This window comes from Siniperca chuatsi, linkage group LG13, assembly GCF_020085105.1.
Source record: "Siniperca chuatsi isolate FFG_IHB_CAS linkage group LG13, ASM2008510v1, whole genome shotgun sequence".
NCBI classification, from domain to species: Eukaryota; Metazoa; Chordata; class Actinopteri; order Centrarchiformes; family Sinipercidae; genus Siniperca; species Siniperca chuatsi.
Window position 1 is genome coordinate 49,167 of NC_058054.1, and position 19,578 is coordinate 68,744.

Here is a 19,578-nt window from a genome sequence, read left to right on the forward strand (position 1 = left end):
AACACAAACAACTGTAGAACAAGAGTAGAGTCAAAAACAAGAAACAAAGTCACCTACGTTGACACAGCAGTTTTAGGAAAACGCTTCTCAATGTTCACAAACAAGATCACACTGATCAGGTTTAATCAGTCACTGTGTGTGTGTGTGTGTGTGTGTGTGTGTGTGTGTGTGTGTTGTCTGTCATCATTAACGCTGTATAGGTTAAAACATGTTTTTAGACTTCATTTTCTCCTCTAGTGCTGGCCAAAAATGAAGGAGCAATTTTTTTCTACTGATACTTTTTCAAGTTCGAGTCGTACGGGGTCTGCACTCCAGGAAATGGCCATATGCAAGCTGTATGGATTGTATTGGTTGTATGGAAACATTACAACCTTAAACGGTGTTACAAACTCACTCAGTACTGTCACAAAGTTGAGCTTGCAGGTGGTATTCCACTCTGGGCTTGCCGTAGCTAAATGCACTCGCTGCTGAGACTGTTCATCGACTGTACTGAGGCCTGACCTGACGTGGTATATGTACATATTGTATGTGGGTTTATATTGCTGTGTTGACACTGGATTGGTGTTCGTGTGGTTTGGGTATGGAGGCCTGAGAAGGAAGTCAACACATCAACTACACACATAATGGAGATATGATATATGGGGATATAGTATATGGAAATACAATATATATATATACACACACACACACACACACACACACACAGTATATGGAATATAATATACAAAAATACTCAATGTCACTGTCATTGAGTTGATTCACATTCAATTTTCCATCTGGAGCTTTTTTCATAAAACTGCAGCAGCGCCACCCTCAGGACAAACTGATTCATTACAAATAAATTACCAAACAGCTTCAGACAGATTACTGTTGCTGTTTAAACATAACATACACACATAATACAGTTAAGTCCTGCCGACGAGAATAACTCTCTAAAATCTCTCTAACCCCGTTTGTTTGGCTGTGTGCCTATATCTCCCCCTTCCTCTCTCCTGCCTCTCTTCTCTCTCAATTCAATTCAAAGGGCTTTATTGGCATGAAAGTTTCAAGAACAATGTTGCCCAAGCATCTACACACACACATATTATATATATATATATATATATAAAATTACCATATTGAAATGAATCCCGTTAACAGTAATGTTATGGATCGTATGTAGGAACAGAGTAAATCATCCATCTCCCCAATTACATTTCAACAGATCATATCACACTGCGAGTGTGTGTTGATATATATTGATCGGCCCTGCCTCCTTCTCTGAGTATTTTTAATGTTGAGCGCTTTGAAATCTGAGATCACAAAGTTGAACCTGTTAAAGTAAACATTCCTTATTTCATTGAATGTTGTACACTGTAGGAGGAAGATCTCTGTCTCACCTCACCTGTCCAACAGCGACCACATGTTCTGCCTGTGTCTTCCTGTTTGGATGTCCAGTCTGTGGACTCTGAGCCTGTACTTGGTCAGGATCTGTCTCTGCTTTCTGTCTCTGACAGCACAGGACAGAGGGTGTCTTATAAAATTGACTTGACATCAGGACGACAGATGTTACCTAATAATAGATTGGTCTTATAAAAACATTATAGATGCTTTAAAGTTAGAGTGCAGCACTTTTACATATAAATGAACGTCTGTTACGTTCGAGCCCTTGTTGCCAAACGAGTTCACACAGTGCTGATTAACCCTGTCACCGCCAGGTAAATCTCTGTATTTCATAGTCTACAGAGTTTTAAAATCTGGTGTCTGTGGCGACATTCCCGCGCTGGCGCACCGGTAATGATGCGTTTTACACCAACCAGCAATGATTGGTTTGCCAGAGGGGCAGCGTGGAGCAAGCCAGAGCCATGTAGAGAGCTCCGCGATCCACCATTACTGTATTTAGTTTATTATGATTGTGTAGTTTGTGTTAACGTAGTTGTATGTGGTCGAGCCAATAAAGCCACTTGAATTGAAATTGAACGGAGTTGACGCAACTCTCTCTCTACACGGCTCTGGAGCGACCGCAGCGACGCAATGGCCTGCAGCAGCTGGGAGCAAAACCTAAGAAGCTCCAAGAAAAGCTTCTGATGCTCCAGATAAAACAGAAACAGAGTTCAGAGGAAGGATTACTGTCAAAACAAGAAAGCGATGGACGGCGAGGACAAACACGGATAACGACCGGTGTAGCTTTAGCTTTTCCTTGTTGGAGAGCTGAGAGCTGGACTGAGGGCAGACACAGACGTCCCGTTACTGCTCTCGGACAGGCTGGTAAAATATCCGGAGTAGGCGATGTAGCTGTTACATTTACTCTACCTAATAATGGATTACTGTCTTGGACCTGTGGAAACTTCTGAACTATTTCTGAACACGAGCCTGGAGCTCACTGCAGGCAAACATCATCAGCAGGCGACGACAGTGTTGGTGTAGTTACTCTCATTGCCAGAAGGGGGAGACAGACGTTCTTTGAAGCTTTGAAGAACAGATTTGTGTTGTTGGCCAGATTCCGTGAATTCACTAGAAGAAGAAAAAGTCTTCATTTTCTAATACTTTGAAGTTGTTTAACTCAAGCCACTGAAGTCACTGAAGCCATTTTATGCTGTCTATAAACTAAACATACAAATGTTCTGACTTTAACAAAGTTGACCTTTTTTGAAACAGCTAACATCAGCAGGTCGTCATGGAAACAGAAGAGAGGAAGTGAATTAAAATATTATTTATTTAATATATTCATTCAAACAATTAAAGTGCAGAAAGAACCAAAGCAGAAGAAGGTTGAGGGTTCAACTCCCGTCACCGACAACACTGACAACTCTCCACACATTCATTTACCTGCATTAACACATGCTAATAAATGCTAACAAAGGCTAACTGGTGCTGACATTGACTGAAACAGAAATATTATATTGACTGAAACTTAAATATTGAGAAGATACTCGTTAGCATTGTTAGCTCGTTAGATCGATGTCTCAAAGTGCTTATTAACATCCAGCTCATTAAGGTGAACATCAGTCCTGAACTCTGATTGGCTGCTCGCTCCATGTTTGGTTCCTTTTCTTTCTTCCTCTACTAAAGTTTGTTTCTCTGGCTGTGTTTCCATGGCAACTAATTAGCCAATCAGAAGCCAATGGCTGGAGTCCGTTTAAACAGCAGACTGATGATGTCACTGCGACTGAGACAGGTGAGGACTTTTATTTTAGTCTCATTATGTTTTCATCAGCTCAGCCTGGAAACTATGACTGGTCACGCCCTCTTTAGTGATGTCACAGCAGACGAACACGCGCAGTGACATCACTGATGGGGGCGTGGTCAGAAGAGAAGAGAAGTGGTCTCCAAAACTTCCCCATTGAAATAAAAGTTAGTAGTTACTACGGTGACACAGAACGCTGCCTCCTGATTGGCTGCTGTGTTAGGAGTGGGCAGAGTCAGTCAGTCACTGAGCAGCAGGTGAGGAGGCGGAGCTCCAGGAGCCACAGCAGAGGTCAGAGGGCAGAGGTCCTCGTTGAGTTTGAGTGGAGAGCGTCGCTGCTTCCTGAGAGGAACGCTATTGGTCAGAGTCTGAAAAGACACAGACACAGTGTTCATACAGAAATTACAAAATGAAATTTAAGGACTTTCAAGTACTTTTTCAAGCACTATTATTTAATTTTTAAGGACTTCACTCAAAGCAAATAATTCATTTTCAAATATAAATCTATATTAAAATGAACAAACATCACAAGTGTCATCTGACAGACAATGCTGAGGGCTCAAAACCCCACAACGAGCGCTTCTCAAGCTGTCATCGGGACAACATGGCAGGGCTTCCTGTGCAGTGAGTATTAGCTGTAGTTCTGTCGACGCCGCTTTACTTTGTTAGGACAAAACAGTTCCAAGAGTAAGTGCTTGTAAAAGGTGGAGAGCTCGTTTTGTAATTTAATAGTACGTTAACGTAGCGAGTACTACGTTAGCGAGCCCCTGCCTCCCTATACCAGCTAGCTCTATTAATAACATTCAGATGAAGCACGAAGACAAAGTGCCATGACAGACAACGATAAAAAAATCCACCACACAAGCATTGTTCACCCCCCGCTTACAAGAATGCGCGCGATACCACAAATCCCCACTACGTAGCTAACGTTAGCTTAATACTTATGTTAGCTAGCTAGTTGACACCCTATGTTCATCAATCAATCATCAGATCATCCCCTCTAACGTTAGATAATAAATTACTTTCTTGCCTGTTCATTTTGTATCTGTTGAGGCCTGAAGAAGTCTCGAACTGAGGCAGAGGCTTTAACAAGGCCGAGGACTGTCAGGTGTTTTGCTGACTTCAGCGTTATGTCGTTCATTTGAATTTCAAGGACTTTTTAAGAACTTTGTTAAAAAGGGACTATTTTCAAGGTATTCCAGGACTTGATTTTCCCCCCTCAAAATTCAAGCACTTCAAGCACCTTGTGAGAACCCTGCAGACAGAATCCTGTGCTGTGATTGGCTGATAGGAGGCGGCATGGCACGAATAAAAAGTTGACAAATGGTCGGCGAGTTGTGGAGTATCATCTGATAACAGCTCATCGTCAATAAACACTTTGTTTATCGTTGTTTAAGTGGTTTCTTGTTTGGTGAAACTGAATCTCTTCGGTTTTTAACCTTAAAAGCCCATTAATTTACCCACTAAAGATGTATTTTCATGAGATATTAAGGGGGTCATTAAAGCATAAATGAAGATAATGATTTATCTGCACAGTTTAGAGGTTTTAAGGGGTTAAAAACCCTATAAAATTGACCAAATAATATAAAAGCCATGCCTTAAATTAAACCTTAAAAATTACTGTTATGCCATAATTTTACAATTCAGGGGTGTTAAGGGTGTTTTAACTATTTCAATCCCTTAATCAATGCAGGAAACCCCTTTAAAAGCCCTTAATATACTATAATAAATTGATTAATCAATTTTACTGTTTGTTTTATATGTTGTCTCGCCCTAAGTGGGTTAGATCCTGTGGGTTTTTAAGTCCTAAATGCTGTTTATGAGTCAGTTCAGAGATGGAGATTTTATATTACTTGCTTTAGTGATATTCACAAACTTCGCCTGGAGTCACCAACATTCCCAAACAATCAAGTACACATGCAAGTTTCTCTTAAATCTACAATGGAATCGCCAGACCCTGGATCCTACACATTCCTCATGGGTCTCTAACATAAATCAGGAGATATTTATTGATCATGCGATCGCAAGAAATGACTTTAAGAAAGTGGCTCATATCAGGAAAAGAGGGAAGAAAGGTGGCGTGTGTCTACGTTTACGGAAGCAGCCGCAAAACAATCGCATTCCCCAGCCTTCTATAATCCTGGCCAAAGTCCAATCATTGAGGAATAAGATGGATGAATTAAAGGGAATATTAGTCATCTACGTGAATACAGGGATGCTTTCTCATGGCATTCACTGAAACACGGCTTAATGACTCTGATGCTATAAATGGCTCCTGGGCTCCTATCCGGCTGGATCGAGTCAGTGAGGTAACAAAAATGGCAGGGAGGGGGAGTGTGCCTGTACATCAGTCGCAGATGGTGCAACAACTTTAGTGCGGGAGCAGTTGTGCTTGCCAGACATAGAGCTCTTGTCCGTGTTGGTGAGGCCCATTTATCTCCCGAGGGAATTCCCTCAGGTGTTTGTTACCATGGTTTACATTCATCCTAAGGCCAACGCGAAAGTCGCGGCAGACACCTTCTTCAAAGTCCCCTGATGCCCCCAATATTACACTGGGAGATTTCAATCACTATAACTTCAAGAAAATGTTGAACAGTTTTTATCAATATGTCAGCTGTCCTACGTCAGTTGTCCTACGTCAGTATTGCCCCCTTAAAGGGAGCATAGTCCGAGGCGGGCCCTACCCTTGGATCCTCCAATCACAGCACTGTGCACCTTCTACCCATTTACAAGGCTGTGTTGAGGAGAAGGTGCGTAAAAGACAGGTTAAGGTCTGGAATGAAGAGACCTGTCTCGCCCTGCAGGGGTGCTCCGACTGCACAGGCTGGTCGGTGTTTACAGAATCCTCGGACAGTATTGATGAGTTAACGGACGTTTTGTGTAGCTACATCTCTTTTTGTAGAGACAATGTTATTCCCACCAAGATTGTCAAGATTTTCCCTAACAACAAACTATGGCCTCTACAGCTCACTCTGCTCCCGACAGCAGCAAGGGTCTGATTTGTAAAAGGACAAATGCTTTTAATGAGGCTAACGTTACTGAAGTGAAGGAAACAAAGGAGATCAGGTCAGAAATGAAAAAGGCTAAACTCAGGTACAGAGATCAAACTGAAGCTGAGCTGGGCAGTAACAATTTAAGGACAGCCTGGAACGGTATGAAATCCATGACTGGGTCTAATGATAAAGGCAACAGGAACATTGCCCTGGCAGTTTTAATTCTGATGAGTTACATGCTTTTTATTTAAGATTTGATAATCATGACTTCACCGATACACTGAATGTATTAAAGGACAACACGAGGTCTCCTCCAACTTTGGCTGTTGATATCAGAAGTGTGGAAAAACACTTCAGACTTCAGACATCAAGTCTAGTAAGAGTCCTGATAATATCTGCAGCCAGGTTCTCGAAACCTGTGCTGAGCAGCATCTTTCATCTCTTCAGCAACAGAAACATTCCACAACTGTCCCAGTAAAACTCCTGCGACATTAAATGACTTCAGGCCAGTAATGTTGACATTTTTAATTATGAAGACACTTCAGAAGCACATTAAAAACAACGTTTTATCGCAGGTGGAGAAAGCCCTTGATCCCCTCCAAGTTGTGGAGTATGCTACTATCACACTACTAAATTTTATGTATCACCACCTGGAGGGGACACAAGCTGTAATTTATAGATCTCTCCTCGGCTTTTAATACTATCCAGCCACATCGATTAGCAGAAAAGCTAATTCAACTTGTTTTTTTGCATTCTTTTGCATTTCTGCTTTATTATGATAGTGACAGCTGGAGAGAGACAGGAAAGGCAGGTGAGAGAGAGGATGACATGCAGCAAAGGGCCCAGGCTGGAACCGAACCCGGCTGCTGCGGTGAGGACTCAGCCTTGATGCATGGTACGCGCTCTACCTGCTTCTTTTGAAACTGGATGTTAATCTAGTAGGATGGATACTGGACGTCTTGACCGCTAGGTCCCTGTGTGTCTTTTTCCAATCAGCTGCACTCTTCCATTGGTTCTCCTCAAGGCTGCTGTCTCTCTCCACTACTCTACAGCTTGTACACTAATGTCTGTCTCTGCCGCTGTCTGTCCTTTAGCTCGTGTCTCTACCTGCTGCACTCAGGTGTGTCTGACCTGCTTAAATAAAGGCTGGATATATAACTGAGGGAACAGCTAGTGGAGGAGGCGTTCGTCCTCCAGCAGAGCTCCTCAGACTCCAGTAGCCCTGAAGCTGCTCTGGAGGCTCATGGAGGCCGGACTCCACGCCGACACACTTCCTGCTGCTGTCACCTGTCAGCTGTCAGCTGTCTGTATATAACAAGCAGATATTTAGAAAGGCTGCTTCCCTTCTGGAGTGCCAAGATCACCCACTTTGGAAAGATTTGTAACGGTTACCCTCAGGTCGTCGGTGATGGTGCATATTATAAGGACCAAGAAATATAAGGTTTCCTTTGTCCCTAATGCCATTTACATGTTAAACTGTAGATAGTATTTAACTGTTGTCTGTAGATTCTTTTGCACTTTGACCCTGACGCTGAATGAACTCCAACTGAATCACTCTGTCCACTACGTCCTGTTGTTTGTTGTTGTCCATCAGTGTTTAGGTATTTTGCGTGTTTTTATATGATCCTGGCTGCAAACCAACTTCCCTGTGAGGGACAATAAAGATAGTTTGGACTTTGAATTTGTGCTTTAATTTAAAACATGACGTTTTTACATTACAAATTATGGGGTACCTGTAATGTTATTTTGTAGATTTTAAGGTTTTTTACCCCTTAAAAATGCCTTAATCCCAGCAGAAAACCCATTAATATATTCGTCCATGACCGTTTCCATGAATTTGTCCCAGATCTGGTAACCTGTTAAATATCTGAGTCAGAACCGAACGTGAACCAGAACCCTGAACCTTAATAACACAGGAACTCAGGGATTTGTCAAATATTTCGCATTCATGAGGAAATGAAGGGGAAAGTCAGGAAGCCCTTAAACTCTGCTGCACGTGTTCATTAAGGGCTTTTCACATTAAGGTGTTTTAAGGGGTTTAGTGGGTTAGTTAAATTAAAGGACAAGTGAAGGATCTCTGGACACAAACACACTGAAATTAAGGGTTAATTAAAGGGATTTTAAGGGATTGTTATTTCATAGAGACTCAGATAAACTGTGTTTATGCCAACGATGATGTCACTGACCAGACGGAGGCGGTGTGCGTACAGAGGCTCTGGTTCGTCTGGTTTCCTGGTCGGTACGGTGACGTGCCAGCGCTGCAGCTCCGCCATCATCTCTGCCAGGCTAAAGAGTACCGCTGGGTCGGCACAGCAACGGTTGATCAGCTCCACCAAACGCTCCTTATAGTGCAACCTGCCAGAACAAACGGGTGGATACTGTAAACCTGATAATGAGACAAACGCACCTGTACAGGTAAACTCTTAAATCAGTATATTCAGACTGGAATCAGACTGGTAGTTGGTACTGGGATAAATAATAATATAATAAAACTTTATTTATAGAGAACTTATCAAAACAAAGTACAAAGAGCTTCACAGAGAGAGAAATAAAATACCACAGTGATGATGAAATACACAAAAACAGTAAAAGGGGCCCTGATGGCAAAAGCTCTGTCCCCCTTAGTTTCCATCCTGGACTCAGGAACAGTCAGGAGACCCCTGCCCGAAGATCTCAGACTACGTGAAGGTTCATAAGGGATTACAAGGTCTAAAATATAGTCTGGAGCCATGAAGAGCCTTAAAAGTAATCAACAAGATCTTAAAATCAATCCTAAAACAAACAGGGAGCCGATGTAAAGAGGCTGAACCAGCTGTGATGTGGTCGAACCTCTTGGTCCTGGTTTACAGCCGAGCAGCTGAGTCCTGTACAGTCTGCAGTCGTGTCAAAGTTTTTAGATTAAGACGAGTGAACAGGCTGTTACAGTAATCGAGGCGTGAGGAGATAAAAGCATGTACAACAGTTTCTGCATCACTAAGATTTAAAATAGATTGGATTTTTGCAATATTTCTGAGGTGATAAAAACATGATTGGACAAGCTCAGTGATATGTTGCTCAAAACATAAACTGCTATCAAACAGGACACCAAGATTTCTTGCAACAGGCTTGATATGTTGTGACAGGTTACCAGTAGATGGCAGTATTTGTTTAGTGATGTGTTGGGGCCCAATAACAAGGATTTCAGTTTTATTTGAGTTGAGCTGAAGAAAATTTATCGACATCCAGTGTTTTATGTCAGACAGACAGTCCTGCAGAGAACTCAGCGTACTGAGGTCAGTGGGCTCGACAGGGAGGTACAGACTGTTAGTCCGAGCTGGGATCACACTGGTAGTTTTTACTAGAATCAGAGTGGTAGGCTGTTACTGGGAGCGGTGGTCTTACTGGCAGTAACCTCTGTACTCAGGTAGAGCAGGTCGTCCGCAGGGCTCCTCCCGTCTGCTACCGTCGTCTCTCAGCTCCAAAACCAAACACACTCCTGAAAATGAACACACGAGTCAATCAAACTGGGAGGGAAAAGATTCCACCTGATGGGCAGAAAGAGACCTCACCTGTCTGACTAGTATCAGGTGAGCTGCCATTGGTTGGTTCCAACCAGGTAGAAGACGCTCTGTAACACTGAGAGACCAGAAACACAGTCCATCTCATCATCTGCGCACACCTCATCAGTACTGTCCACACATCACCTGCATACAACTGAGTTCTCAAAGCAACAGTCTCTCAGGTGGTTCTTACCTGTAGCAGCAGGTGTAGGCGGGGCACGCTCCAGTCTCTCAGGTGGTAAAGGCAGTTTCTGGGATGGTGGGCGTGAAGACCTTTGGTTCCACAGTCGGCAGAGAAACCGCAGGCCTGAGGACGTTAAAGGTCAAATGAAACACAGTTTTAAAGTCTTCAGTTTAAAACAGCAGAGATGTGCACACATTTAAAACCAGCGACTCAGGGACTCGATCACTGCCAGTAAAACAGTCTAAAGGTTTTCATTCCAACTAAAGGTCATGGTCTTTGTGAAATGCACAACAATTACAGGTGTGGCCGTCATTGCTAGCAATTAAATTCTTGGGCTTAAAGCTCTGCCAAAAGCACAAAGACTAAAAAAGTAAAATGTTGTGGGGAAGCTCTCAGCTCTTCACAGTGCCATCGTGTTATTTTTACAAATAGAGGAAGTAGAGAGACTCCAGCATCTGATTTTACTGAGTGGCACTCCTTTATGCAAAAGGGTTAACAGCCTTTCTACAGAATCCTCTTTTTTTTAAATTTTATTTAATCTGACCATTATTTAATAACTTTTGAACTGCTGTTACTGGACTACACGCCATTGGGCAAAAACTCCTACTCTAGATGTCTATCTGATAGTGCTGTAGCTAAATTTAAGGAAGCGATCCCATCTGCATTTACTTCAATGCTATGTCTCAATATAACAGAGGACTCCTATGCTAATTTCAGTTTCTCCAAAATTGACCATCTAGTTGATAGCGCTGCAGGCTCACTGCGAACGACACTCGATTCTGTCGCTCCTCTAAAAACTAAGATAATAAAACAAAGAAGGTTAGCTCCATGATATAACCCCCCCTGCAAATTAAAGCAAACATCACAAAAACTTGAAAGGAAATGGCGTTCCAACAACCTGGAAGAATCCCGTTTAGTCTGGCAAGATAGTCTTAAAACATACAGGAAGGCCCTCCGTAATGCCAGAGCAGCTTACTACTCATCATTAATAGAGGAAAATAAGAACAACCCTTCTTTTCAGCGCTGTAGCCAGGCTGACAGAGAGTCACAGCTCTATTGAACCATGTATTCCTATAGCTCTCAGTAGCAACGACTTCATGAGCTTCTTTAATGATAAAATTCAAATCATTAGAGACAAAATTCATCACGTCCTGCCTTCAACCAGCAATGATTTATCCCTAAAGACAGACAACACAATGGACTTGTCTTGTTACTGTAGATCTTAGTGCTGCATTCGACACCACTGACCATCACATCCTGTGGAACCAGGTCCCAGTTTGGGTTCGGGAGGCAGACACCATCTCCACATTTAAGAGTAGGCTTATGACTTTCCTCTGTGATAAAGCTTATAGTTAGCGCTGGCTCAGGTGAGTCCTGAACCATCCCTTAGTTATGCTGCTATAGGCCTAGACTGCCGGGAGACTTCCCATGATGCACCTCTCTCCTCTCTCCTTCTCTCCCTCTCCATCTGTATGCATTTTTATCCCATTACTGCATGTTACTAACTCAACATCTTCTCTCTCCAGTAGTTCTGTGCTTTCTCGATTCTCTCCTCTCTCCTTCTGTCGCTTTCAGCAGGTATTTCTGCCTCCAGAGCTGCAGAGTCTGGATCTGTGGTTGTGGGCCACCTGCTGCCCCCGTGTTCCTGATGTTTTTCCTTGCCTCCGTCACCAAGTGCGTGCAATGAGATAACTTTTGTTATGAATTGACGCTATATAAATAAAATTGAACTGAATCATCAGTGAAATCACCCACTAAATTGATACTGTTAAAGAAGAAGATATGATGCATAATGCATGCTCAGATGGTCACAGTCAGTCAGCTGTCAGTCAGGATCAAGGTCTCAGTCTGATCAAAACAAAGTGAAACAATCCAACAACCTTGTCCACAGTGATTGGTCAGGTGTGTGCAGGTGTGAATGTAGGCAGGGTTTGTACTTCTCTCTCAAGCTCTAAACTACATTTTATATAAACCTTTCCATCAATATCAAGCTAAATTAATAAAAAACTGAATCATATTTTGAAAAACCTTTTCACTCAATATTAAAAACAATAATAATAAAACTAAAACAGACAACACTGAGGGTTCATTACAAGAGTAGAGCAGAACAGGAAAAAGGCAAATGCATAATATTATAAACAACATTTTATTTATTTATGGGTTTTTCTGGCTGTATCATGATATACAGACTATCTCAAGCTGTAGCAGTAGAGAGTTTTAACTAAGTAAAAAAAACAAACAATTAAAACAATAAAAAGAAGAAAGTAGGGACACAAGTACAATCCCTTTGACTTTAGACGTGACGTTGTACAAACGAGTTAGTTTGAAGCTGACTGAGACCTTTATAGTGACATGACAGAAATAAACCTGCTGCTCCTGTAGACGGTCACACATGATAACAGAGTAGATTACAGTAGATATAATGATAACAGAGTAGATTACAGTAGATATAATGATAACAGAGTAGATTACAGTAGATATAATGATAACAGAGTAGATTAGAGGAGAGTAGATAACATTAGTGTAAACTCACAGATCCAGGAGTGAAGGGCTGACAGCAGCCTCCACAGAACTGATGCTGACACTGACTGCAGGTGAAGTGAAGACAGCCTCCTTTAGACAGACTGAAGATAAACTGACAGTTTGGACACTCTGAGGAGAAACGCATTAGAGTCAGAGAACAGAATCTCATTAGACCACATTAGACTACACCTCTATCCAAATGTCATCTGTTGTGAAGTGCATCTCGCGAAAGTGAGAGAGAGTTTAGAATAGTTTCATCATCGTAGTGCTAGGTTGCTAACCGTTTGCATTAGTGTGTGTTAGTTAACTGTATTACTGTTAGTAGTGTGTAAATTCATAGTATGCTTTCAGTATAACTCTGTGCCATATAGTTAATGCTGTGGGTTATTTTGCAGTGTTACTAACATTAATGTACCGAACGGCCGCATCGTAGGTCCGCTCATTACATAACAAGGCATGCGCAGCTTACGTAACTCAGCAGCTACGTGGCCACTAGTACAATTACTGCACATAATTTATCAGTCAGTAGAGGGCAGTGCTGCTTTGCTAATGGACATAAACCTGCTGCCAAAGAGTGAATAGGCTGTTCCAGCTTCAGAGATGCCTGTTGCCTGGACACTGTCATGCCATTTCTTTGCTGTTGGCCAGTTTGCACTACATTGCAGTGTAATCTGCATATATTTTTCATATGCACTGTATACATTGCTTGTGTTATTTACATGTTCATTTCTATCTATTATGTTAATTTTATACAGAACCACTGGTTATGATTGTGGTGGAAATAAATGTTGGGCTGGAAGACATCTGTGTGGTTCTAATCGAGCACCTGCAGTGGATTTCTATTTAAGTGAATCCAGCATAGATATAGCAGGGAAGCTGCACCTTCGTCACACACACTAAATACACAATCATCCATCTACAGTGTTAACAACGACTACAGACAGTAGAAGCCCTTTTCCACCCAGTTTTAGGTCCTGGTGGTGGTGTTGTGTTTGTACCAATGCTGTTGTAGCTGAGCAGGGTGGTGTTGTGGTGGTCCGGCTGGTTCTGCTGCTGCCAGACTCTGAACTGGTGACAGGAGAGTCCCTGATGTTGAGGAGACCACTGCAGGAACAAATAGGCTGTTCTCAGGTTCATGTTACTGACAGTGTCGCTGTGTGTAGAACCTGGTGATGAGCTGTAAGAGTTCAGTACAGGGTCTAACAGACTCCTCTAGAGCCACATGGCTGTCTGTGATTGTGTGTGTGTGTGTGTGTGTGTCTTACAGGTGATCTGCACTGACAGCAGGTACTCTTCTTACAGCTGGGACAGTCCATCCTCAACCTGTCAGCTTCATGAAGCATGCCAAACGAACACTGAAACACACACACACACAGGTGACAGGTGGAGACAGGTGTGCTGAACAGCCGAGTCACTGATGTTGGGCCGCGTTCACACCTGGTATTAACATGTGATCTGTATCTGGATACGTTTACTGATCAATGGGTCTTTGCATTCACACCTGGTGTTAATAAGCGTCCTTGTTGTGATTATCAGAATCAGAAATACTTTATTGATCCCCGAGGGGAAACTCTTACAGCAGCTCGCTGTCACGTCAGTGCACACAGGAAGAGAAGTACTAAGCAAAAAATATAATACACTATAATACAGGTCAGAAAATAAATTAAGTGGGTATAAAATTAAAATAAGTGTGAAGTACACAGTGGGTTTACCGGTTGATGATAATAATACAGTATAAAGTAATAGTGCGTGAACTGTCACATTAAGTGCAGCTTATTTATAATGAGACAGAGGATATTGCACAGTAGTAATAGAGGTATGAATAAATATCAGTAAATAGGGAATTTTAAACTGAAATATTGCACAGGAGTATTAAACACAGGATATTGCACAGTTATCTCAAGTATTGCAGAGATGTTAATGATCAATGTCCAGTTTAGTGACTTCGGGTCATACAGACTGACACTTAGAGGGAGGAGTTAAAGAGTCTGATGGCCACAGGCAGGAATGACTTCCTGTGGCGCTCTGTGGTGCATTGTGGGGGGATGAGTCTTCCGCTGAAGGTGCTTCTTTGTTTGACCAGCACGTCATGGAGCGGGTGGGAGACGCTGTCCAAGATGGCGTGTAGTTTACCCAGCATCCTCCTCTCTGACACCACCGCCAGAGAGTCCAGCTCCACCCCCACAATGTCACCGGCCTTACGGGTCAGTTTGTTGAGTCTGTTGGCGTCCGCTACCCTCAGCCTGCTGCCCCAGCATGCAACAGCATACAGGACAGCACTGGCCACCACAGACTCATAAAACATCTTCAGCATTGTTCAGCAGATGTTGAAGGACCTCAGCCTCCTCAGAAAATAGAGGCGGCTCTGGACCTTCCTGTAAACAGGATCTCAGTATAAAATGGGTCAGGTTGGGCAGGTGGGTTTGTCAACAAACATGGAGGTCTCAGGTGAAGGACAGCAGCGCCACCAACAGACGTCACTCATGTTTAGCTGCTGTAGCTAACAAAGAGGCGGAATCAGTTCACCTTTCAACTTGCAGGGTGAATGCTTTTCTTCAGAATGAGGTCACGCTGTACAGGTGTCATTTACACCTGCTGAGATCTGATCACAATGTGACCAAGACCACTTCCAGATGTGGTCTGACTGAACTGAACTTATTCTGGTCCCAATGTCTTCTGCTGCATTTACACCTCCATTAACATGTTGTACCTGATCCAGGTAACGTATCCACACTAAGGCTGGGGCGATTCATCAACGTAATCGACGTCATCAATTACAGAAATACGTCGATTTGCATATCGTGCGTCGACGAGTTGCTGGAGAACGAGATGCAGCTTAAACACCTCGCCCACAGTCTCCCCTCGCTCTACCCCTCCCGTGCGGTCTACTGACGATCGCACATGCTCTGCGGAGAAACACATGCAGAGAGAGTCTGCTGTTTATGTAGGCCTACTTCTGCTGTTGCTTTGTAAAAGCTTGTAAGTGCACCTGCTGGTGCCGATGTCATTCGGTGCCACTTTGGTTTCGATAGTTTCGATAGGTGACGTCATTGACGTCAAGCCTCCTCTGCACGCGGCTCACCTGCTGCTGTTGTGAAAATGGACTCGCGGGTGAAAAAATCCCAAACACGAATTGTGTTTTTTTGGGCGAAGAAAATCAATAGTTTGTATTTAAGAGAAAATTATTGAATAAAATATTGAAATATTAATGAGACAAGTTTTTATAATTATTTTGGGTAAATTAATTCTTATACTAATCAAGTTATTTAAAAAAATTCAGCCCCTGATCTAGTCTCTGAGGGTCCTGATCTAGTCTCTGGGGCCCTGATCTAGTCACTGGGGCCCTGATCTAGTCTCTGGGGCCCTGATCTAGTCTCTAGGGTCCTAATCTAGTCTCTGGGGCCCTGATCTAGTCTCTGAGGTCCTGTTCGCTGGTTTGGTTCTTACATGAGCACACCAGCGGAAGTTTGGCATCTCCTGCAGAGCTCGATCTCTGAGTTTCCTCTGGAAGAGTTCGTGGATCTGAGGAGGCAGGAAATGACGGATCTGCACACAAACACACAAACAAATCCTCCTGAAAAGAAATTACAGCTTTTGATGCTACAGTGACTTCCTGTTTACATAGCTGATTGCTTCCTAGCAACAGCTTTACAAAAGTCTTTCCCAGCTGAGACATTTCTTAAGTTTTAATGGTATCTAGTTAGTAGTTACTGAAAACTTAGAAAGGACTCTGAAGGATTTATGAAGAGCTGGTATAACAGGGAATCCTGATCCTGTATTTATCAATCTGATCTAGGTAAAGTTTTGGACTTAAAATAAGAATGTTTCAGTACGTATATCACTAAACAAAAAATATACAAAGTGGAGTTTGGAGATTTGATATTTTTTATCATAGATTTAATTTCCTCTGGCTGTGTGACACCCTGAGGTTTTACTACTGTCCAGCAGCTCTCAAGATTTATCTGATTATGATTCAGTTCAGGACGTATATTAACGGGTCGGTCTGGATCAGATTCAGAGACACTTATGGGTAACAGCTCGGTTCTGGTGCTGAGAATTGTGCAGGGCTTTGGTCTGGAGATAAAAAACATCCACACGTTTAAACTTGTTTTAAAATGTTTTCACTGACATCTTTTATTTGTTCGCAGCATATATTGAGGCATATATACAGGTGACCTCTGACCCGCTCACCTGTGTGTCCAGTAGGTTGAAGTAGTCCATGGACTCCTCCATCCCTCCCTGACCTCTGACCTCAGGTCTGCCACACTGAGGACAAACCAGCTGATCGATGCTTTTCTCTTTAATGGCTGACGAGAAAAAAGTTTTAAAACACGTCTGACACAGGAAACAGGAGCAGTGAGTCATGGTGATGATCTACAGGAAATATAGACAGAGAAGAAGAAACAGGAGCAATGAGTCATTGGTCCGTCATCTTTAGCGGCTGTTGTACTGTCCCAATACACAAGATCGCATTTTGCCGAGAACTGTTAAAATTCCTGGAAGTGTTCTCGACGCCCATTTTACCGAGGATGCATCGGTTGGTAACTTGTATGAACTTGACAGCACAAATATCCCAGCATGCCATCTTGTGAGGAACGTGCTCTGTTGTTACCTGTGCCTGCCATGGTGGTTAACAGTTACCTGCTTACCTTTTGTTTTGTTTAGCTAAAAAAGTTGGTTAAATCGGTCAAATCTGATGGACAAGGGAAAAGAGAAAGAAAAGGGACCCTACCTGGAGAAAAACTAAAAAAACCCTAAAAGCTCATGAACATTTTGAAGTGGCTGGAAGCAAGATCTGCTAATTCACAAGCGAATGTGAAAACCTACTTCGCAATAAACCCGATTATGAGCTGATTGTTTTGTGTGATAAAGCCTGGCTGTTATTTCGGAGCGCTGCAGGCAGCCTCTGTGCTGGGGGTGTTGCGCAATACCAGCAAGAACGCATCGTCTCAAACTGTCAAAGGCGTTTTGTGTGCTCGTGAACTTGCAAGTTCATTTTTCCAAGAAGGACTAGCAAGAACGTTCTCCCCAAGAACAAAAGTCCGTTCTTTGTATTCTTGGGATTGAGAAACTGCTATGGTAATGATCTACAGGAAATACAGACAGAGAAGAAGAAACAGGAGCAGTGAGTCATGGTGATGATCGTCTGTAGTATGTAGTAGGCGGTTCAGAATACAGTCATGGTGATGACCTAAGATAAGAGAGACCTAGCATTTCCAAATTTAAAAGACAGATATTAAACGCACCTTTGTGGCACTGAGCCAGAAACAGTTATGCGTTTATTCTGCCGCTGCCCCTCCTCATCTGTGTTTTGGAGGGACATAGAGAAGTTTGTTCATAGCAAGACTGGACATGTAATGACCCACATCAGTAACATCCGCTGTTGCATAATTACGTAGCCTAGTGTAAGAGCAGTCAGATTCTCTTAGCACCGCGGTTCTCTTTTTCTAAGTCCTTATGAATTTTAATAATAATATTTAATTTATAGAGCGATTTTCAAGGTACTCAAAGACACTTTACATAAGTTAAAAGTTCATAAAAAACAACAATTCTTCTTTACATCTTTCCTTTACCTCATGACGTTTTCAATCGAGGTCAAGGAAAAGACATAGGACATAATTTTCTTGACTATTTGACGCCAGTGAGTAACGGTGATGATCTACAGGAAATACAGACAGAAGAAGAAACAGGAGCAGGGGGTGTTTTTGAAATCGCATACTAACGTACTACATACTCAATCAGTATGTACTGCATACTGTGTACTAAATTAATGGTTAAGAATGCCATTACCAGCAGACTGTTCACACCGAAGTACTCAAGCAATCGGTCTTCTCTGCGTCACATGGCTGTATTGATCACATGACCAGTCCCAGCAACTGCTGAATAAAAATTGTTTATCACAAATTTAAATCAACGTAACCGCTTCCACTACATGCAATATTTCCAGTATAATTATGAGGCAAATTAAAATGATTAAATATTTTAGTATTAAATATTTTTTCTACAGTATATTGCATATGTGAGCGCCCACGTTTTTCCTCTTCACTGTACCTTAACGTCCTGGGTCCTGAGTAGCTTCTGTTTCATGTTCTCTCCACTTGGACTTTACAGATGAATTCATTCATTTTGTGTGATTGAACTTTTATCATGATGGTCACTTCCTGTGACTGTAACCTGATAACCCCTGATGACTGGTTGACCAGCTACAAACAAAACTCCTGGTCATCCCACTGTTCACCCTCTTCTCTTTGGCTTTCCTCCCTCACTGGGTCATGGCTCCCTGAACCTTGGCCTGCTCGACGCAGACCCACGGACGAAAGGACAAGAAAGGTTTACATCGCAACACAAGAGCCTGCTTTTGTCCAAAGATTCCTGGTTAGCGCGCCGCTAACCGAGAGTAAATTAGCTTAGTTAGCGCCTGCTCCCCATTAAGCGAGACCCTGCGCGCATTTATGCACGAGGCACAGCAGCGTAAATTTATTGATGATTTCAATCTCCCAAAAAAGCTAAAAGTTTTAATTCTGTTTCCTCTGTCCTGTCAAATACATAGCTACAGATTTTAGTTTTGCTGCTTAAATTTCCCACGATATTTGCTGTGACATTACTGCGCACATGGAAACGTTTAAAATGACTGACAGCAGCCTTTCTAATCACTAGTAATCAGTAAGTAAATCATTAAAGAACTCATACCTCATCTGGAAAGCTTGCGGTGCTCGATATCATTTCAGTGGCAGAGGTGGAGAGAAATGTCCGTGCGGGTGCAGGTCTCTAAATCTGAGAAAATAGTTTGTTTGCGTGGGTGGCGGCTGGATGATTTATGCCTACATGCGGATTTGGATCATATAGAGCGAATCCATGCATGATGTTTCGTAGAGGAGATGACCATATAGCATAACGCGGATCTATCTGTCCGTCACTGTTAACAGAGACTCCAGTCTGCAGTGTAGTTCATACACTTATCTGATAAACCACAGAACTGTAGGGTAACATTAGGCAACACTTCTGTCCATATTCTCTCTCTTTTTTTAATCAATTGATGGTTTTTATAATGTCTGGTTTTAGGGGGTGCTGCAGCCCCCTCAGCACCCCTACTTCATGCATCCGTGGTTGATGTTAGTTAACGTTATGCTCCACACAGACACAGTCTTTGCATGCAAGCTAGCTAACTCTTTC

At 42.5% G+C, this 19,578-nt stretch overlaps 1 protein-coding gene across 3 annotated transcripts in view; it reads right to left on the reverse strand.

Moving 5' to 3' along the window:
- Nucleotides 1-2,677: 2,677 nt before the first annotated feature.
- Nucleotides 2,678-19,578, reverse strand: part of LOC122887077 (E3 ubiquitin-protein ligase RNF31-like) — a 32,128-nt gene continuing 15,227 nt past the window's right edge. For 2 of the 3 annotated variants that reach the window (XM_044219934.1, XM_044219935.1), the window contains 10 exons: nt 16,597-16,779; nt 15,853-15,951; nt 13,671-13,760; nt 13,404-13,509; nt 12,416-12,534; nt 9,892-10,005; nt 9,708-9,774; nt 9,541-9,634; nt 8,346-8,514; nt 2,678-3,534 (listed from right to left, as the gene is read on the reverse strand). In XM_044219934.1, coding sequence (XP_044075869.1) covers nt 3,406-3,534; nt 8,346-8,514; nt 9,541-9,634; nt 9,708-9,774; nt 9,892-10,005; nt 12,416-12,534; nt 13,404-13,509; nt 13,671-13,760; nt 15,853-15,951; nt 16,597-16,779 — 1,170 coding nt within the window. In that variant the 3' untranslated portion in view covers nt 2,678-3,405. Of the gene's footprint in view, nt 3,535-8,345; nt 8,515-9,540; nt 9,635-9,707; nt 9,775-9,891; nt 10,006-12,415; nt 12,535-13,403; nt 13,510-13,670; nt 13,761-15,852; nt 15,952-16,596; nt 16,780-19,578 lie in introns of those variants that run through there. The other variant, XR_006380471.1, reaches the window with a different exon arrangement.